The following is a 17,511-nucleotide window of genomic DNA, read 5'->3' as shown; positions in this document are numbered from 1 at the left end:
CTTAAGGTGCAGCACAAGTCAAGCATGAGCAAAAAAGTCCATTTTACTCTAAGTCTACCAAGATTTGCTGAAGGTCTGCTTAACCTTAAGCAGACAGTGCGACCAGAAGCTGAAATTTGCTAAGAAGCTGCTTAGGGTTAAGCCGAACCCTAAGCAGACTGCCCAGACGTGAAAGATGCTGCTGACTTGGATAATTTTACACCTCATTTCCTATCCACTCCTTGGCTCTTATTTACTTTTAGGGAAACTTTTTGGGATCATATAAATTCATCATTTCCTTATTTTTGCCACAAGAGAAAAAGGGAGAAAAGACAAAAGGAAAGAAAATTTAATAGAGAGAGAGAGGAGACGCCATTTTTCTCTTGGGGAGGAGCTGCTGCACCAGTTTTGGAGCTCCAGAAATCAGAGATTTTGGTTCTTCTACCTGGGTTTTTCTATTTTAGTCCTCTTATCATGTTTTTCTTTACTTTTCCATCAATCTTTCTTGTAAATACTATCATGAGTGAGTAATCTCTTTAGATTTCAGAGTTGGGAAATATGTTTTAGATTAATTTGTGGATTTGGATTGGGTATTTCCTTATTTTACATAAATATGAGTTTTGATTCCTTCCTTGTGTACTTGATTTACTTGCCTAATGTTGGTACCCATTGGGTATTGTGTTAATCTATGATTGAAGGGCCGAAAGGTGAAAGTCATTGATAGATAATCAAGGATTGGAACTTAAAATCACCTAGATTTAGAAATAAACTAGGATTTTAAGAGAAATTAATTATTGGTTACAAAACTTAATAGGTTTTAAAGTAATCAAATAACATACGAAAGTAGGTTTGGTTATTTTAGAACACACTTTGGTTTGCTTGAAAAAGATATCAAAGGAATTTAGAATCAATTTCCTTCAAACTCTATTTTTCCCTAAAAATTGGAATGCCCAAGACAAATCTCAATTAATTTATGCATAAACCCCCAACTCTGGAATAACTTTTAGCATAATTAGACTTTGATTTGAATTACCCATTGTTAATTTAATTTAATTGCAAACTATATCTAGAATTTATTTGTTGCCCTTTTACCCATTCCAATTAGATTAATCAATTTACCTTGCTCATTTATATTTACCATTTATTCATTAATCATTAGCTCAAATAATCGCTTCATTCATAGTTTGGTACTTAAACAGCAAATCCTCGTGGGAACGATACTTGATTCATCACTTTATTACTTGAGACGACCCGTATACTTGCGGATTAGTCACATCAAGTTTTTGGCGCCATTGCCGAGGATTTGATTTTTGTTTGATATTGAACAATTGTTTGTTTGGTTAATTTGGGCATTTTATTTTATTTTCTTTTTACCATTTTACTTTGAGAATTTATTTATTTTGTTTTTCAGGTGCTTTATTTTATGAGAAGGACAAAAAGTGAAGAAATCAATTTATTCTTTGACCCAGAAATAGAAAAGACAGCAAAAGCTTTAAGAGCAGAATCTAAGGGAGAAAAGCTGAAATTAAAGCTCAACAACAACAAGAAAGAGCACAAGAGCAAGAGCAATTACAAGAAGAAATGGCCAATAACAATAACAACCGCTCTGTGAAGGATCATGCCTATCCTAACATTGGAGATTTCATGCCAAGTATCACAAGACCAAGAGTAGAAGCTAATAATTTTGAACTGAAGCTTACACTTTGTCAGATGGTACAACAATCACAATTTGGAGGAAATCCAAGTGAAAGTCCACATGTGCATCTAGCACACTTTCTTGAGATCAGTGATATTTTGAAGATAAATGGAGTTTCTGATGATGCAATTCGACTCAGATTATTTCCTTTTTCTCTGAAGGACCGAGCTAGAGAGTGGTTACATTCTTTGCCACTGGGTTCTATCACAACATGGGATGAACTTTCTCAAGCATTTTTAGCTCAATATTTTCCACCAAGCAAGACAGCTAAGCTAAGAAATGAGCTGACTTCTTTCAAACCTAGAGATGATGAGAGCTTGTATGAAGCATGGGAGAGGTACAAGGATTTGCAAAGGAGATGTCCACATCATGGGATTCCTAAGTGGATGCTTGTTCAACACTTTTACAATGGAGTTTCACCAGCTATTAGAAGTACAATTGATGCATCTTCTGGAGGTGATCTTATGGAATGAAGCTTTTTCTGCTCTTGATAAAATTGCTTATAACAACTACCAATGGAGTTGTGAGAGGAATGAGATCAAGAAATCAGCTGGTATGTTCGAGCTTGATGCCATGAATATGATTAATGCTAAGTTTGATGCTTTGACAAGGAAGATGGACAAGCTAAGCATGAAAGTAGATTCTTCAGCTGGAGGTTTTAGTAATTCAGTAGAAGTTGGAGCTGCAAATATCAATTGTGCAGCAGATTTTTCTGCACTTAATCAAGATTTTTCAAGTGAGCAAGTGGATTATGTGGGGAACTACAATCAAAGACCAGGTGGTAATCCATTTTCTGCAACTTATGATCCAGCATGGAGAAACCACCCCAATTTCTCTTGGGGAGGTAGACAAGGGCAAAATCAGAATTTTTAGCAACCTTCTGGATATCAACAACATCAGAATTTTCAGCAGAATAGAGGTCCTCCTCCTGGAATTTCTAAACCTCAAAATGCACCTACTCCACCTCTACCACAACAAGCACAACCAGACAAGACAGCTAGATTAGAAGCCATAATTGAAACTCTACTTGTGAGCCATCAAAGTCAATAAGAAATGATTTCTCAATTAGCATCTAAAGTGGATTAAATGGCAACACACAACAAGATGTTAGAGAATCAAATAGCCCAACAAGCTAGCTCTTTAAGTAACAAAGCATTTGGGAAGCTCCCTAGCCAGCCAGAAAATTCAAGGGAGCATTGCAAGGCTATTACATTGAGGAGTGGAAAAATATTGGAGAATGGAGATAAAAAGATTGAAGAGAAAATTGAAGAAGAGAAAAACAGAGAAGGAGATGAACAAACTGAAGCTGAAGTTAGAATTGGAGCTGAGAAAGAAAATTCAGTGGAAGAAAAAGGAAGTAAGGAGAGGGAGAGCAAAGAGGAAGAACCTAAATATGTTGCACCTAAAGCCTACATGCCACCTTTACCATTCCCACAAAGGTTCCAGAAAGCGAAATTGGATAAACAATTTGGGAAGTTCTTGGAGGTATTGAAGTCTTTGCATGTGACTATTCCTTTCACTGATGCCTTAGCACAAATGCCTTCATATGCTAAATTTTTGAAGGAGATTTTATCTAACAAGAAGAAATTGGAGGAATTTGAGACTGTAGCTCTCACGGAAGAAAGCAGTGCTATTTTGCAAAATAAGCTTCCACCCAAACTGAAAGATCCTGGAAGTTTTTCCATACCATGTCACATTGGGGATATCAGTATCGATAAGGCTTTATGTGATCTTAGAGCCAGTGTTAGTCTAATGCCATTGTCTATCTATGAGAAAGTGAAGATTGGAGAAATGAAGCCTACTACCATCTCACTACAGTTAGCAGATAGGTCTATTAAATTTCCAATTGGGGTAATTGAGAATGTTCCTCTGAAAGTTGGAAAATTTTTCATACCAGTGGATTTTGTGGTATTGGAGATGGAGGAGGATGTACACATTCCTATTATTCTTGGTAGACCTTTCCTTGCTACTGTTGGAGCTGTGATTGATGTAAAAAATGGGAGGCTTACATTAGAAGTTGGGGAAGAGAATGTTGAATTTAATTTGTTTCAAGCAATGAAAAAGAAAGATGATTCAAATTCATGCTTGAGAATTGATGTGATAGATGAAGAGGTCAGAGAAGTGCTTAAAAAGCAACATCCTAAAGATCCCTTAGAAGCTTGTTTGGTTCATAACATCAAAAAAGGGGATGAGATTGAAGAAGCTGCAGAATATGCTACAATTTTGGAAGGAAATCCACCTTTGCCTATGGCTGATATTGAAAAGATTGGGGACTTGAAGCAAGATACAACTTCATCATCAAAGCTTGAAAAAGGTGAAGCACCTAAGGTAGAGTTGAAACCTCTTCCAACGAATCTCAGGTATGCTTTTCTAGGTCAAAATTCTACATATCCTGTAATTGTTAGTGGTAAATTGACTGATGGTGAGGTTGAAAAATTATTAAGAGTTCTTAGAAAGCATAAAAGGATAATTGGTTATACCATTGATGATATTAAAGGAATACATCCTTCTGTGTGCATGCATAGAATTTTGTTGGAAAATAATCATAAAGCCTCTCGAGAGTCACAGAGGAGATTGAATCCAAATATGAAAGAGGTTGTGAAAAAGGAAATCTTGAAATTGCTTGATGCAGGTATCATTTACCCTGTTTCTGACAGCAATTGGGTAAGTCCAGTTCATGTTGTACCCAAAAAAGGGGGCATCACAGTAGTGAAAAATGAAAATGATGAACTAATACCTACAAGGACTGTAACTGGATAGAGAATGTGTATAGACTATAGAAAATTGAATAATGCAACTAGAAAGGACCATTTTCCATTACCATTTATAGATCAAATGCTTGAGAGACTAGCTCATCATTCTTATTTTTGCTATTTGGATGGCTATTCAAGGTTCTTTCAGATCCCTATTCACCCAGATGATAAGGATAAAACTACCTTCACATGTCCTTATGGTACCTTTGCATATCGAAGGATGCCATTTGGACTATGTAATGCCCCTGCTACATTTCAAAGATGCATGATGTCCATATTTTCTGACATGATTGAGGGTATTATGGAAGTGTTCATGGATAATTTTTCTGCATATGGTAAATCTTTTGATGAATGCTTATCTAACTTATCTAAGGTTTTGCAGAGATATGAAGAGTTCAATTTAGTTTTGAATTGGGAAAAGTGCCATTTTATGATACAAGAAGGAATTGTTTTAGGACATCTTGTGTCAAACAGGGGTATTGAGGTGGATAAAGCAAAGGTAGAAATTATTGAGAAAATGCCACCCCCAACATCCGTGAAGGGAGTGAGGAGTTTCTTGGGGCATGCTGGATTTTACAGGAGATTCATCAAGGATTTCTCTAAGATTTCTAAGCCTCTTACCAATTTATTGAGTAAAGATGTGGAATTTCATTTTGATACTAATTGTATGAATGCTTTTTGCAGGATAAAGGAAGCTTTGATATCTGCTCCTATTATGTAGCCACCCGATTGGTCATTACCTTTTGAGTTAATGTGCGATGCTAGTGATTATGCCATTGGGGCTGTTTTGGGACAAAGGAGAGATAAGAAGGTGTATGCAATATACTATGCAAGTAGAACCTTAGATGATGCTCAAATAAATTACTCTACTACAGAGAAAGAGTTTTTGGCAGTGGTATTTGCAGTAGACAAATTCAAGTCCTATCTTGTGGGGTCAAAGGTAATAGTGTACACGGATCGTGCAGCTATCAAGTATCTCCTTCGGAAAAAAGATGCTAAACCTAGATTGATAAGGTGGGTGCTACTCCTTTAAGAGTTTGACTTGGAAATTAAAGACAAGAAAGGAGTAGAAAATGTGGTAGCAGATCATCTATCTAGATTGAGGCAAGAACAAGGAGATAATTTGGGAAAAGAACCCCCAATAGATGATTATTTTCCTGATGAACAACTGTTAGTAATCATGAATGCAAAAACCCCTTGGTATGCAGATTTTGTGAACTATCTAGTGTGTGGAATCCTTCCACCTGACCTAACATGGCAGCAGAAGAAGAAATTTCTTTTTTATGTGAAGGATTATGATTGGAAAGAGCCATTTTTGTTCAAGAGATGTGGAGATGGGTTGATTAGAAGATGTTTAGCTGATGAAGAGATAGGGAATGTTATTAAAGATTGCCATTCTTCACTTTATGGGGGTCATATGAGTGTGACAAAGACTGTAGAAAAAATTCTTCAAGCAGGGTTCTTTTGGCCACACATGTTTAAGGATGTGAGGAAGTTTGTAAATGCATGTGATAGGTGTCAAAGAATGGGTAATATCTCGAAGAGAGATGAAATGACCCTCCAAAATATATTGGAAGTGGAACTATTTGATGTGTGGGGCATTGATTTCATGGGACCTTTTCCATCGTCCTTGGGACACAAATACATTTTAGTTGGAGTAAATTATGTGAGCAAATGGGTTGAAGCTATACCATCTCCAACTAATGATGTTAGAGTTGTGATTAAATTCCTTAAAAAGTTCATTTTCACAAGATTTGGAACTCCACGTGCCATTATAAGTGATGGAGGTTCTCATTTTTGCAACCATCAATTTGAAAGATTATTACAAAAATATGGAGTAAAGCATAAGGTTGCAACACCCTACCATCCACAAACTAGTGGTCAAGTGGAGATCTCAACTAGAGAGTTGAAAAGAATTCTTGAGAAAACAGTGAATAGTTCAAGGAAAGATTGGTCACTAAAGTTAGATGATGCTCTTTGGGCCTATAGAACAGCTTTTAAAACTCCTATTGGCACCACCCCATTTAGATTGGTTTATGGGAAAGCTTGTCATCTACCTTTGGAGTTGGAGCATAGAGCATATTGGGCCATAAGGACACTCAATTTTGAGTTAAAAACTACAGGAGAAAAAAGAATGCTGCAACTAAATGAACTTGAGGAACTTAGATTGGATGCTTATGAAAATGCCAAGCTTTACAAGGAAAGAACTAAGAGATGGCATGATAAGCATATTAGGAGGAAAGAATTTCAGGAAGGGGATGTTGTTCTCCTATATAACTCTAGGTTAAGGTTATTTCCCGGAAAATTAAAGTCAAGATGGTCAGGGCCCTGCACTGTTATGAAGGTATACCCCTATGGAGCTGTTGAGATAGGTAATGAAACCTCAAGGACTTTCAAAGTTAATGGGCAGAGATTAAAGCACTATATTGTTGGAGAACCCACACAAAAGGTTGTAGAAGTTTCATGGCTTGGTTCTCCAATCAGGGATATTTAGGTGATTTGGAGTGCAAGGTCAAGCTTAAGACCTTAAACAAGAGCTTCTTGGGAAGCAACCCAAGTGTATCCTTTTATAGTTTATTAATTTTCCATTTCATTTTATTTTTGATTTTACCCTCATTAAACTCAAAAGTGACATTTGTTTATCTTTTGTAGGTCATTCATGAAGATTGGGCAAATTGACACTTGTAGCAAAAACAAAGAATTGAAAGGGAGCAAATATAAGCAAAATTCTGCACTTTATCCAGTACCTGTGAACAGTAACACCTTTAAACTTGTGCTAAATTGCTGATATTGCAATCTACTTGATAGCACATGTTTGATTTTGTGTCTTGTGTAAATTTTGTGAAATGCAACTTGAATGAGGATCAATTTTGATATTTAGGACTGATGTGAGCTTTATTGAGGTGCAAAAATAGTGTTTGTTAAGTTTTACCTTTTAGTGTATATATAGTTTTTGTAGTCTATTAGGAATTTACATGTTTTTGTTTGAATTGCTGCTAGTTTTTGTAGTCTGTAGATTTTTGTTACTGTTCATGCTGCTTAAGAAGTCAATTCTTATGTCTTTTCTGCAATTTTTGAATGTTTGGAACTTGTCTCAAATGCTGCTGAAAATGTGCTTTTGGTATAAGTTTAGAAAGGAGACCATTTCATTAAGTGTGCAAAAAGGTAGTCACAATGGGTGCTTAAAATGAACAAAGATTGCAAAAAGCTAAATGAACATATATATGTTTGATGAGTTTATGAGAGATGATGAGCTAAAATTCTTTAATTTTATGGTATTTTTGTGTATTTGATAATTGCTGAGGGTCATGATAGCATTCCATAGCTTTTGGACTATTTTTGGTAAGTAAAATCATAATTTTTCCCAAAACCTGTCGAAACTTGCTGATGATGTTGCTTGTCAAGCAGAGTCCTAAGCAAATTCTGTTGAACCTTATGCTTAACCCCAAGCATGGCCCAAATTACCAGATGTCTGCCCCATATTTTAAAAAGCCCAAAACTTCCTCCATTTTTATAAAACCCTCACCCACACTCCAGATAAGCCACGACTTTCATTCTGCCGACTCCCTTCCCGCACCATTTTTTCTGGCAATTTTTACGGGAAGCTGAAAAGTTTCTTTCTTTTCATTAAATGGTGAGAACTAAAATGTGGTCCACCCACAAACCCAAACCCAGAAGATTTCGGTACTCTGTCAAATCGAAAATGGACATTCCATCATCTCTACCCACAAACCCTAACCCCAGTCCCAGTCCACCGCTCCCTCAGTCACCACCACCGCAAACACCGTCATTACCTCAATCGCCACCACCTCAATCATTGCCACTACCCCCAAGCCAAACACCACCTCTCATTTCGCCGACCCCCCTTTCGCCACAAATTGAGCCGCAAAATGAGACACCCGTTTTCGACACTCATTCCCCAAAACCAATGCCTGAACCTGAGCCTACTCAAACGAAGTCTAAAGGTAAAACTAAAAAGGCTACAGGTAGACACAAGAAAACCCCTGTCGGAAAACGAAAAAGAGTACCCTCTGTTCCTTTCGACCTAAACTCTCCACCTCAACCTTCCTCTGAACCAGTCAGCAAAAGGACTAGGTCCTCCTCGCAAATTCCAGCACCAGCGGTCCAAACACCTGTATCTCAGTCACCCTTAAACTCTCCAGCAGCACCTGCGTCATCTGCCGATAATATAGAGGAGGTACTCTCTCCATTACCTTGGGCTTTGAAGGATATGGATATGAAAAATGCTTATGAGAGATTAGCTTCTAAACCTATTTTGGTAAACAAATATATGGATGAGCAGATTTTAAAAGAGCTAGGCATTTATGACTCTGTATTTGCCTATTTAGATGCTATCAGCTGGACTAAATTTGCTAGAATTAGGGAACCAGTGTACAAGGATTTGACCCTGGAATTTTTTGAGTTCCTTAAGGCTGAATTTCAAACCAACAGTACCTGAGCATAAGGATGTGATATATTTTTGATGTGCTGGCATTGATAGGGAGTTAGACATGGATGCCATGAATGCAATTTTTGGTTTTCAGGATTCGGGGTATAAAAATATTGAGTGGCAGCAAACTATTTAGGACCCTGTTCAATTTTGGAAAGATATTGCACCTTTTGGGGGTTATTATAGACAGAGGACTACAAAAGCCTCTAGGATAGTTGATCATGTGTTGAAATACCTCCACAGGTTCATTTCTTACACTATTTTAGGAAGGGGGCACAGTAATAGTATTATGGGTGCTGGAGACTTATTTTTCTTGTGGTGCATGAAGGAGAGAAAGCAAGTAAGCATAGCCCATTTCATAGCTACTCATTGGCACCAAATTGTCACAAAGCATACCAAAGGTAGTATAGTTTTTGGAGGATATATAACTGCTATAGCAAACTCATTTAGCTTTGATGCTAGTCTATATAAGTTCTTTGCCGGTTTACGTGAATCATATATAGACAGCACAATGTTGCTGCACATGGATGTTTGTGAGAAAGTAGGCCATACCTATGCTTTATTACAGCAGCATCCTGAAGCTAGTGGTACTGCAGACCCCACTACCTTTGCACCAGCAGAACCCTAACCAACCACTGCCCTGCAGTTTTCAGCAGACATTTTGTCCCTCTTAAGATCCTTGGAATCCAAAATAGCAAGTTTCACTGTCCAACCATCTGTTCCCTCACCTGACACCACTGAAATCCTTGCTACCTTGAAGAGCTTAGAAGTCAAAATTGATACCATGGGTCAGCAGCAGGTCAACCAAAAGAAGAAGCTAGAAAAGAAACTTAAAAAGAGATTTTTATCTCTTAAAAAGAAACAGAAGCAACATCAACTTCAAATGTTGAAGCTCTATAACAAATTGGCCCAATCTTATAACAATTTATATCATTGGGGCCAAGACATGTTTCAAGAAATGAAAGACCTCACAGAAAATTTGAAATCGCTCAAGCTTGGATCACAATGAACCCATGCAGAACTAAAGGCACTCGATGCAAAGAACAAAGCCTTGACAGCAAAGCTTGAACAGTAGCAGCAATTTAGTATTAGTTTTAGTGCAGTTGCAGTAGCAGTAACAGTACTAGTTTTTCAATTCAGTTTCTGTGTTAGGTTTATTTTGTAATCTGTTTATTTTAATTTTCAAACTTTAGTAATAGTTGTAATACTTTAGTAATTAGTTTTTGTGATTATACTTGCACTTCTTTCCTTTAGTTTACTTTATTTTATTTTATCTTCTGCTATGGACATAGTTATTCTATGAATGCTTTTTGGTTTAATCCTTTATTTAACTGTTAGATCTTATTTCTTTACACTTTTTCATCTTCTTGCAAATTATTTTTGCACTTTATCTTTTCTTCAATGCTAATTTTGTTGACATTGATGAGTTGCACAATTTTTTTTGAGCCGCATCTGTTTCACATCATTTGGAGGTAACAGCTTACCCTTTTACCATTTATGCTTATGGTATGTTGCCAATGCTTATGCTTTCGCTTTACCCTACGCAACAGGTTAAGCAACATCTTAAGCAGTGTAAATTCATACATTTGGGATACTTTTTCACATTTTTCTCTCTAAAGCTTCATTGTTAATATCATTTTGAGCTAATTTTGGAATTCTTGAGCTTATATTGATTTAATCCCCAATTGTATAAATTTCATTAATTGAGTAATTCACACAATTTTGCCCATCTTTGCATTCATTTTAAACATTGAGGACAATGTTTCATTTGAGTTTGGGGGTGAGGGCAAAATTTTTGCAAAATTTTTGAAATTTTTGAAATTTTGATTCATTCATTTATTGCATTTCATTCATTCATATATAGATAATTCATACACTTATACATAAACCACACACATGTCTATACTCATACACATACATTTGCATATAGTTTTCATATAGATTACACTTAGTTTTAATTCGATTTATGCATTCATTTTAGGATCATGCATATCATAAAAATAAATTTTTATCTTATCCTTAAAGGATTGAGAGTTGCTTTGAAGAGCAATTAAGCTTACTTTTAGAAGGGTTTGATGGATTGAAAGTTCTAGATAGGTGCAAAGTTATTAGATTCTTGCTTTAGTTTATATCTTCTTAGCCAAGGGCCACCCAATCAATTGCATTGACTTTGAGTGCCTAGAGAAAACTTTAAGGTGAGAAGTAGCTAATTGATGTCTCACCAATCCTAGAACAATCTTTCTAAACCTTTCAAGGCGAAATCATAGCATGCACTTGAAAAAGAAATGATCTAGGCATTCTTTGAATTTTAAACCATTATTTTAGCCTTAGCCAACCTCACTTAAAAATTTCCCTTTGAAACCAATTTGAGCCTACATTTATCCCTCTTATTCCTTTGGAACCCACATTACTACCTAGCCATAAACCCAAACACTTACCTACCCTCCATGAGAATAATTCTTTGAGTGATAGATACACATAAAAAAAAAAAAGAAAAAATATATATAACAATAATTAGTTGGGAGAAGTGACTAAAATAAAAAGGCTAGCAAATTCAATTATGGTATATAAAGTAATTCACCACCCAAGTACACAAAGAAATGAGTTTGGGGGTGAATTGAAAAGGGACAATTATAATTCAAAGTCAATGTTATTTATGTAGTCTTTTTAAAAGCTTCAAAATTATATGCTAGCATTGGTGAATAGTTGTAAAGTTCCTTCTCCCATTTGATTCAAAATATATATATATATATATATATATATATATATATATATATATATATATATATATATATATATATATATATTTTGTGTGTCTTGATCTTTTAATAATTTGATTATTCTCATATTTTATTACATTTATCCTTCTCTTGTTAACCACATTATCACCTCTTGGCTCCATTACAACCCTTGAAAGTCCTTTTGATCTTTTGATGGTGTTTTGCTACATTAGTGGAGATTGGAATAGGAGAATTGCCTATGGGATTGGGATATCATTAATCCATTCATTTACTTCCATCATTATTTGAGACACTTTAGTTTATGGATTACCCTATAGTCTATTTAGGCATGATTATTCTTTGTGATTGATTGGTTTGGGCTTGATGATATGGGTAATTGACCCAAGGCTAAGCGGTGATAACTTTGGTAAGGATTGAATTCTTTGCATCTTGAAAGTGGGTATATGGTTTGTTGGTAGCTAAAAGTAAGCTTGAGAGTTTGGATAAGTAATTTTCATAAATTTAAGGTAAGGTACCCCAAATTGCATTAATTGTTTTAATTTGCTTGAGGACAAGCAAAGGTTTGAGTTTGGGGGAATTTGTTACACTCATTTCATATAGGCATTTTAGGGTAGTTTTGCATCCATTTTGTCCTTATATTTTAGTATATTTTATATTTTTAGCTTTATTTTATCTTATTTGTTAATTTTAGATACTTTATATTTGATTTTTGTAATTTTGTTGTTTTTGATAGGATTTTGTGGCAAATCGAAGATCAATGAGTGCAATAGGAAGTGATTTGAAGAGATTTGGAGTTCTTTAAGCATGGAGGAAAGTTGAAGAAATCAAGCCTTGAAAGAGCAAACCAGCCGAAATTTGCTTGAGACTTTGCTTAAGATCATGCTTAGGCTAAAGCGGCAGTACTTAAGGTGCAGCACAAGTCAAGCATGAGCAGAAAAGTCCATTTTACTCTAAGTCTGCTGAGATTTGCTGAAGATCTGCTTAACCTTAATGCATACATGCGAAGTTTAAATTTGCTAAAAGTCGCTTAGGGTTAAGCCGAACCCTAAGCGCATCGCCTAACGTGAAAGATGCTGCTGACTTGGATAATTTTACACCTCATTTCCTGCCCACTCCTTGGCTCTTATTTACTTTTAAGGCAACCTTTTGGGACGATATAAATTCATCATTTCCTTATTTTTGCCACAAGAGGAAAGGGAGAAAAGACAAAAAGGAAAGAAAATAGAATAGAGAGAAAGGAGGAGACGCCATTTCTCTTGGAGGAGGAGCTGCTGCATCAGTTTTGGAGCTCCAAAAACCAGAGTTTTGGGTTCCTCCACCTGGGTTTTTCTATTTCAGTCCTCTTATCATGTTTTTCTTTACTCTTCCATCAATATTTCTTGTAAATACCATCATGAGTGAGTAAACTCTTTAGATTTCAGAGTTGAGAAATATGTTTTAGATTAATTTGTGGATTTGGACTGGGTATTTCCTTATTTTACATAAATATGAGTTTTGATTCTTTCCTTGTGTGCTTGATTTACTTGCCTAATGTTGGTACCCATTGGGTATTGTATTAATCTTTGATTGAAGGACCGAAAGGTGAAAGTCATTGATAGATAATCAAGGATTGGAACTTAAAATAACCTAGATTTAGAAATAAACTAGGATTTTAAGAGGAATTAATTATTGGTTACAAAACTTAATGGGTTTTAAAGTAATCAAATAACATACGAAAGTAGGTTTGGTTATTTTAAAACACTCTTTGGTTTGCTTGAAAAAGATATCAAAGGAATTTAGAATCAATTTCCTTCAAACTCTATTTTTTCCCTAAAAATTGGAATGCCCAAGACAAATCCCAATTAATTTATGCATAAATCCCTAACTCTGGAATCACTTTTAGCATAATTAGACTTTGATTTGAATTACCCATTGTTAATTTAGTTTAATTGCAAACTAGATCTAGAATTTATTTGTTGCCCTTTTACCCATTCCAATTAGATTAATCAATTTACCTTGCTCATTTACATTTACCATTTATTCATTAATCATTAGCCCAAATAATCGCTTCATTCATAGTTTGGTACTTAAACAGCAAATCCTCGTGGGAACGATACTTGATTCATCACTTTATTACTTGAGACGACCCGTATACTTGCGGATTAGTCACATCAGGAGTCTCACTCAATTTAGGAATAACACTAAAAATAAGAGTTCTACTCTATATAGGAAATATTCCTCTATCCTATTGAGGAATATTTCTCCCACTTAAATTAGGAAAAAGTCTCTCCAAATCCCACTAGGATTTTGAATCATAATTCTAACAGATTTCTTTTTGGAGTCTTGTTATACTCTCTTCTAGCTTCTTCATTCTTTTACAGTCTTACAAAAATATTCACATTCTTACTCTAATTTCTTAATTCACTTCGCTCTAATTTCTTAATTTTTTCTTAGAATCTTAGAAAAAGACCTACACTCCTACTCTAATTCATTGGTTCCTTTTTGGAGTTTTTTAGTTGGACTGTAAAGTGAATCAATGTGGGTGATGGATCCTTATATGAGATTGTGTTATCAACACGATTAAAATTTTAAAATATAATCAATGAAAGTGGTATTAAAATTATTATTTTAAGATTATAAGTTCTTTAATTTAAATTTCAATGGAAATTAATTAAAAAATTAATAATTTTTTTATTTATTTGAGGGAGGATGGCATTGTAATTTATTAGTTGCATATAAAAATAAATAAAATGATAATTTATTGAAAAAATGTTAAGAAATGAGATCTTCGTTAGTTTTATAAATAAAATGACTCGGAAAGAAATAGTAGAATGTCCACTTGACCCGCAAATTTGCCTCTTATTTCTCTCTTGATTCATTTCTTAGCATAAGAATACAACTCAACTCAACTAAGCCTTTATCCCAAAAATTTGGGGTCGGCTATATGGATTCGCTTTTTCCACTCTGAACGATTTTGGGTTAAATCCTCAGAAATGTGTAATGCTTCTAAGTCATGTTGTACTACTCTCCTCCAAGTTAATTTAGGTCTACCCTTTTTTTTCTTTTTATCCTCTAACCTAATGTGCTCTACTTGTCTAACTGGAGCCTCCGTATGTCTACGCTTCACATGACCAAACCACCTCAATCTCCCTTCTCTCAACTTATCTTCAATTGGCACCACTCCTACCTTTTCTCTGATACTCTCATTACGGACTTTATCTAGTCTAGTATGGCCACTCATCCACCTTAACATTCTCATCTCTGCAACTATTATCTTAGATGCATACGACTCTTTCAAAGGCCCAACACTCACTACCATATAACATAGCCGGTCGTATGGTCATGCGGTAAAATTTTCCTTTTAATTTATTAGGAATCTTACGATCACATAAAACTCCCGTGGCACGTCTCCACTTCAACCATCCGGCTTTAATCCTATGACTAACATCCTCCTCACATCCCCCATCTACTTGAAGGACTGAGCCTAGATATTTAAAGTGATTACTTTGGGACAGTACCACCCCATTCAAACTAACTCCTTCCCTATCACCAGTTTGGCCTTCACTGAACTTGCAATGCATGTATTCTGTCTTCGTTCTACTTAACTTAAAACCCTTTGACTCTAGAGTACTTCTCCAAAGTTCTAGCTTCCTATTGATTCCTTCTCGTGTCTCATCTATCAGAACAATATCATCCGCAAACATCATGCACCAAGGAATAATATATAAAATTTCAAATTTCAATTTAATCAAAACAATAATAATAATAATAACAACAATAATAAATAAACATAAAAATTCAAAAAATATTATGAATTTCTGCTTTATTTACAAAAGTGAATTTTAATTATCCTTCATTTGTGATTCCCTGCTTCATCCTCGTAATTCCTTTGTAGCTTCCAAGAATTTTCCTTTTTTTTTTTTTTTTTGAATTCTAGACTTTTGAAGGCCCGCCTCACCCACAGTTTGCTTTTTTATTTTTTTGTTTATTTATTTATTTATTTAAGAATAAGACTTTCATTGAAAAACTGAGACAGATCATGGTCCACAAAACCCATAATGAAAGGAGGCAAATTTGCTTTTTGATTTGATGATCATTAGTTTCTTTCTTTTTCTTTTTGACCAGAGGCGCAACACTCCTGCTTGGTTCCTTCTTGGAACACTCCTGCTAATTCCTAAAGTATTGTAAAGTGAACCTGCGTGGGCGATGGGTCTCTTTATACGAAATTGTGTTATCAATGCTATTAAAATTTTAAAATACACCACCATTAAATAATTACTTGAATAGAGTTATAAATTAATTAATTGTAACATAGATAGCCAGTATGTGTAAGGAACTATTGACCTACAAGACGGAAAATAGTGAAATGGGCAAGAAGACATAATTAAATTTAATAATAACAAATTATCCTTTATTTTAATTGGTTAAAAAAATATAAGTATTTATTATTATTTAAATTTTTTGTAATTTAGATGACTAGTTTGATTTTTTATTTAAATTTAAATTCCATTATATTAAGCAATATAATTCTATTACAAAATTATTTTAATCCAATCAAATAAAATAAAAAATTTTATATAATTAATGAGAAATACTAATTTAATATTTATATAAAGGACTCTTATATAAATAAAACTTTATTTTTCAAAAAGTAACGTTTTTTCTTTTCATAAGTAAAAGACATTATTTTTCTAATTATTTTTTTAGAGAATTTAATATAAATTTTTTTGTTATTTATCTCATTATATAAATTTAAATAATATAAGTAACATTCTTAATGCAGCTACAATTATGAATCCCGTATATAAGCTTTTGTTGTTATTATTATATAATTCTAATTATAATAAAAATTTAAATAAATAAAAATGTAAAATTTTGTCTTTTCAATTTTAACTAAACTTTTTAATTTTATCAATTTAACCACAAACTTTCATATACTAATTTCAATTTTAACAATTAGTTTAATTGGATTATTTCATTAACAAAAGTAATTCAAATATTTACCTATATTAATGTTAGCCAATTTTTTTTATAACAATTTTAATTAACATTTATTCTCAAATCAATGAGAATATTATTTTAATTAATTTCTCTATCATTTTAAAAATTTTAATTACATTTATTTTATTTTGATTACATTATTTATTTATATTTTATGTTTAATTTTATTTTTTTTTTAATTTGAAATAAAATAATGAAAAAGATGTAAATTAAAACTATAAATAGAAAGGGAGAGAAAAATAAAAATTAAGTTAATAATATTAGATTTATTATTTATTTATTATATTTTTTTAGTTCATTGAAATTAATGAAAATACTAAGGTGATTGAATAAATTATTAAATTTAAAAAGAGAAGCTAAAATTGATAATAAATAAAAAAATTTGAATAATTTCTATCAATTAATAAATTAACTGTTTTTAATTAATTTTTTTGATAAAATTAAAAACAATTAGAAAGATTTATAATTAAATTGATAAAATTAAAAATTTGGCTAAAATTAATAATTGACATAAAGTTTTTTTTTTTTTTCATTTAACCAAATAAAATCATACATTACCAACTAAATTACAAACTAATTTATTACTTGTTAAAATTGCCGACTAAAGTTTTAATAGTTAATTGGTGGCCAAATTGTACAAAACAAGAGAATTATTAACTATTTATTAGTAATTACTGACTAATATATTTTAGTCAATAATTACCGTCTAAATAAATAGTAGACAATTTTTTACCTTAATTTTTTTAAATAATATAATTTTAAATTAAAATAATGAAGAATGATATTTTTAATTATTAAAAAATAAATTATCAACTAAATAAATGGTAGTTAATTTTTTTATATAATTTTATTTTACATAACAAAATATTAAAATAAAATACCTACCATATAATTTGGTTGGTATTTTTTTAT

General features: G+C 33.3%; 1 protein-coding gene and 1 non-coding gene across 2 annotated transcripts; one reads left to right on the top strand and one right to left on the bottom strand.

Moving 5' to 3' along the window:
• Positions 1-1,944: 1,944 nt before the first annotated feature.
• LOC131176679 (small nucleolar RNA R71) lies at positions 1,945-2,051 on the bottom strand. Its single transcript, XR_009146635.1, has one exon. It is a non-coding gene; the product is annotated as a small nucleolar RNA R71 (small nucleolar RNA).
• Positions 2,052-8,131: 6,080 nt separating this feature from the next.
• Positions 8,132-9,506, top strand: LOC131176676 (proline-rich receptor-like protein kinase PERK2). The gene is made up of 2 exons (XM_058141752.1): positions 8,132-8,707; positions 9,351-9,506. Exons 1-2 carry the CDS (start codon positions 8,132-8,134, stop codon positions 9,504-9,506), a joined length of 732 nt encoding a protein of 243 aa, XP_057997735.1.
• The last annotated feature ends 8,005 nt before the right edge of the window (positions 9,507-17,511 follow it).

Source organism: Hevea brasiliensis, unplaced genomic scaffold, assembly GCF_030052815.1.
Source record: "Hevea brasiliensis isolate MT/VB/25A 57/8 unplaced genomic scaffold, ASM3005281v1 Scaf22, whole genome shotgun sequence".
NCBI classification, from domain to species: Eukaryota; Viridiplantae; Streptophyta; class Magnoliopsida; order Malpighiales; family Euphorbiaceae; genus Hevea; species Hevea brasiliensis.
The sequence above is the reverse complement of the archived record's forward strand: the minus strand, read 5'-3'. Positions and strand labels throughout refer to the sequence as shown.

Bases quoted from the DNA above. Each gene is read 5' to 3' on its own strand.
- LOC131176676 (XM_058141752.1), top strand. From the start codon at position 8,132: ATGGACATTCCATCATCTCTACCCACAAACCCTAACCCCAGTCCCAGT. The intron at 8,708-9,350 runs GTAAACAAATAT...AGTCTATATAAG, and splicing joins TAGCTTCTAAACCTATTTTG to TTCTTTGCCGGTTTACGTGA.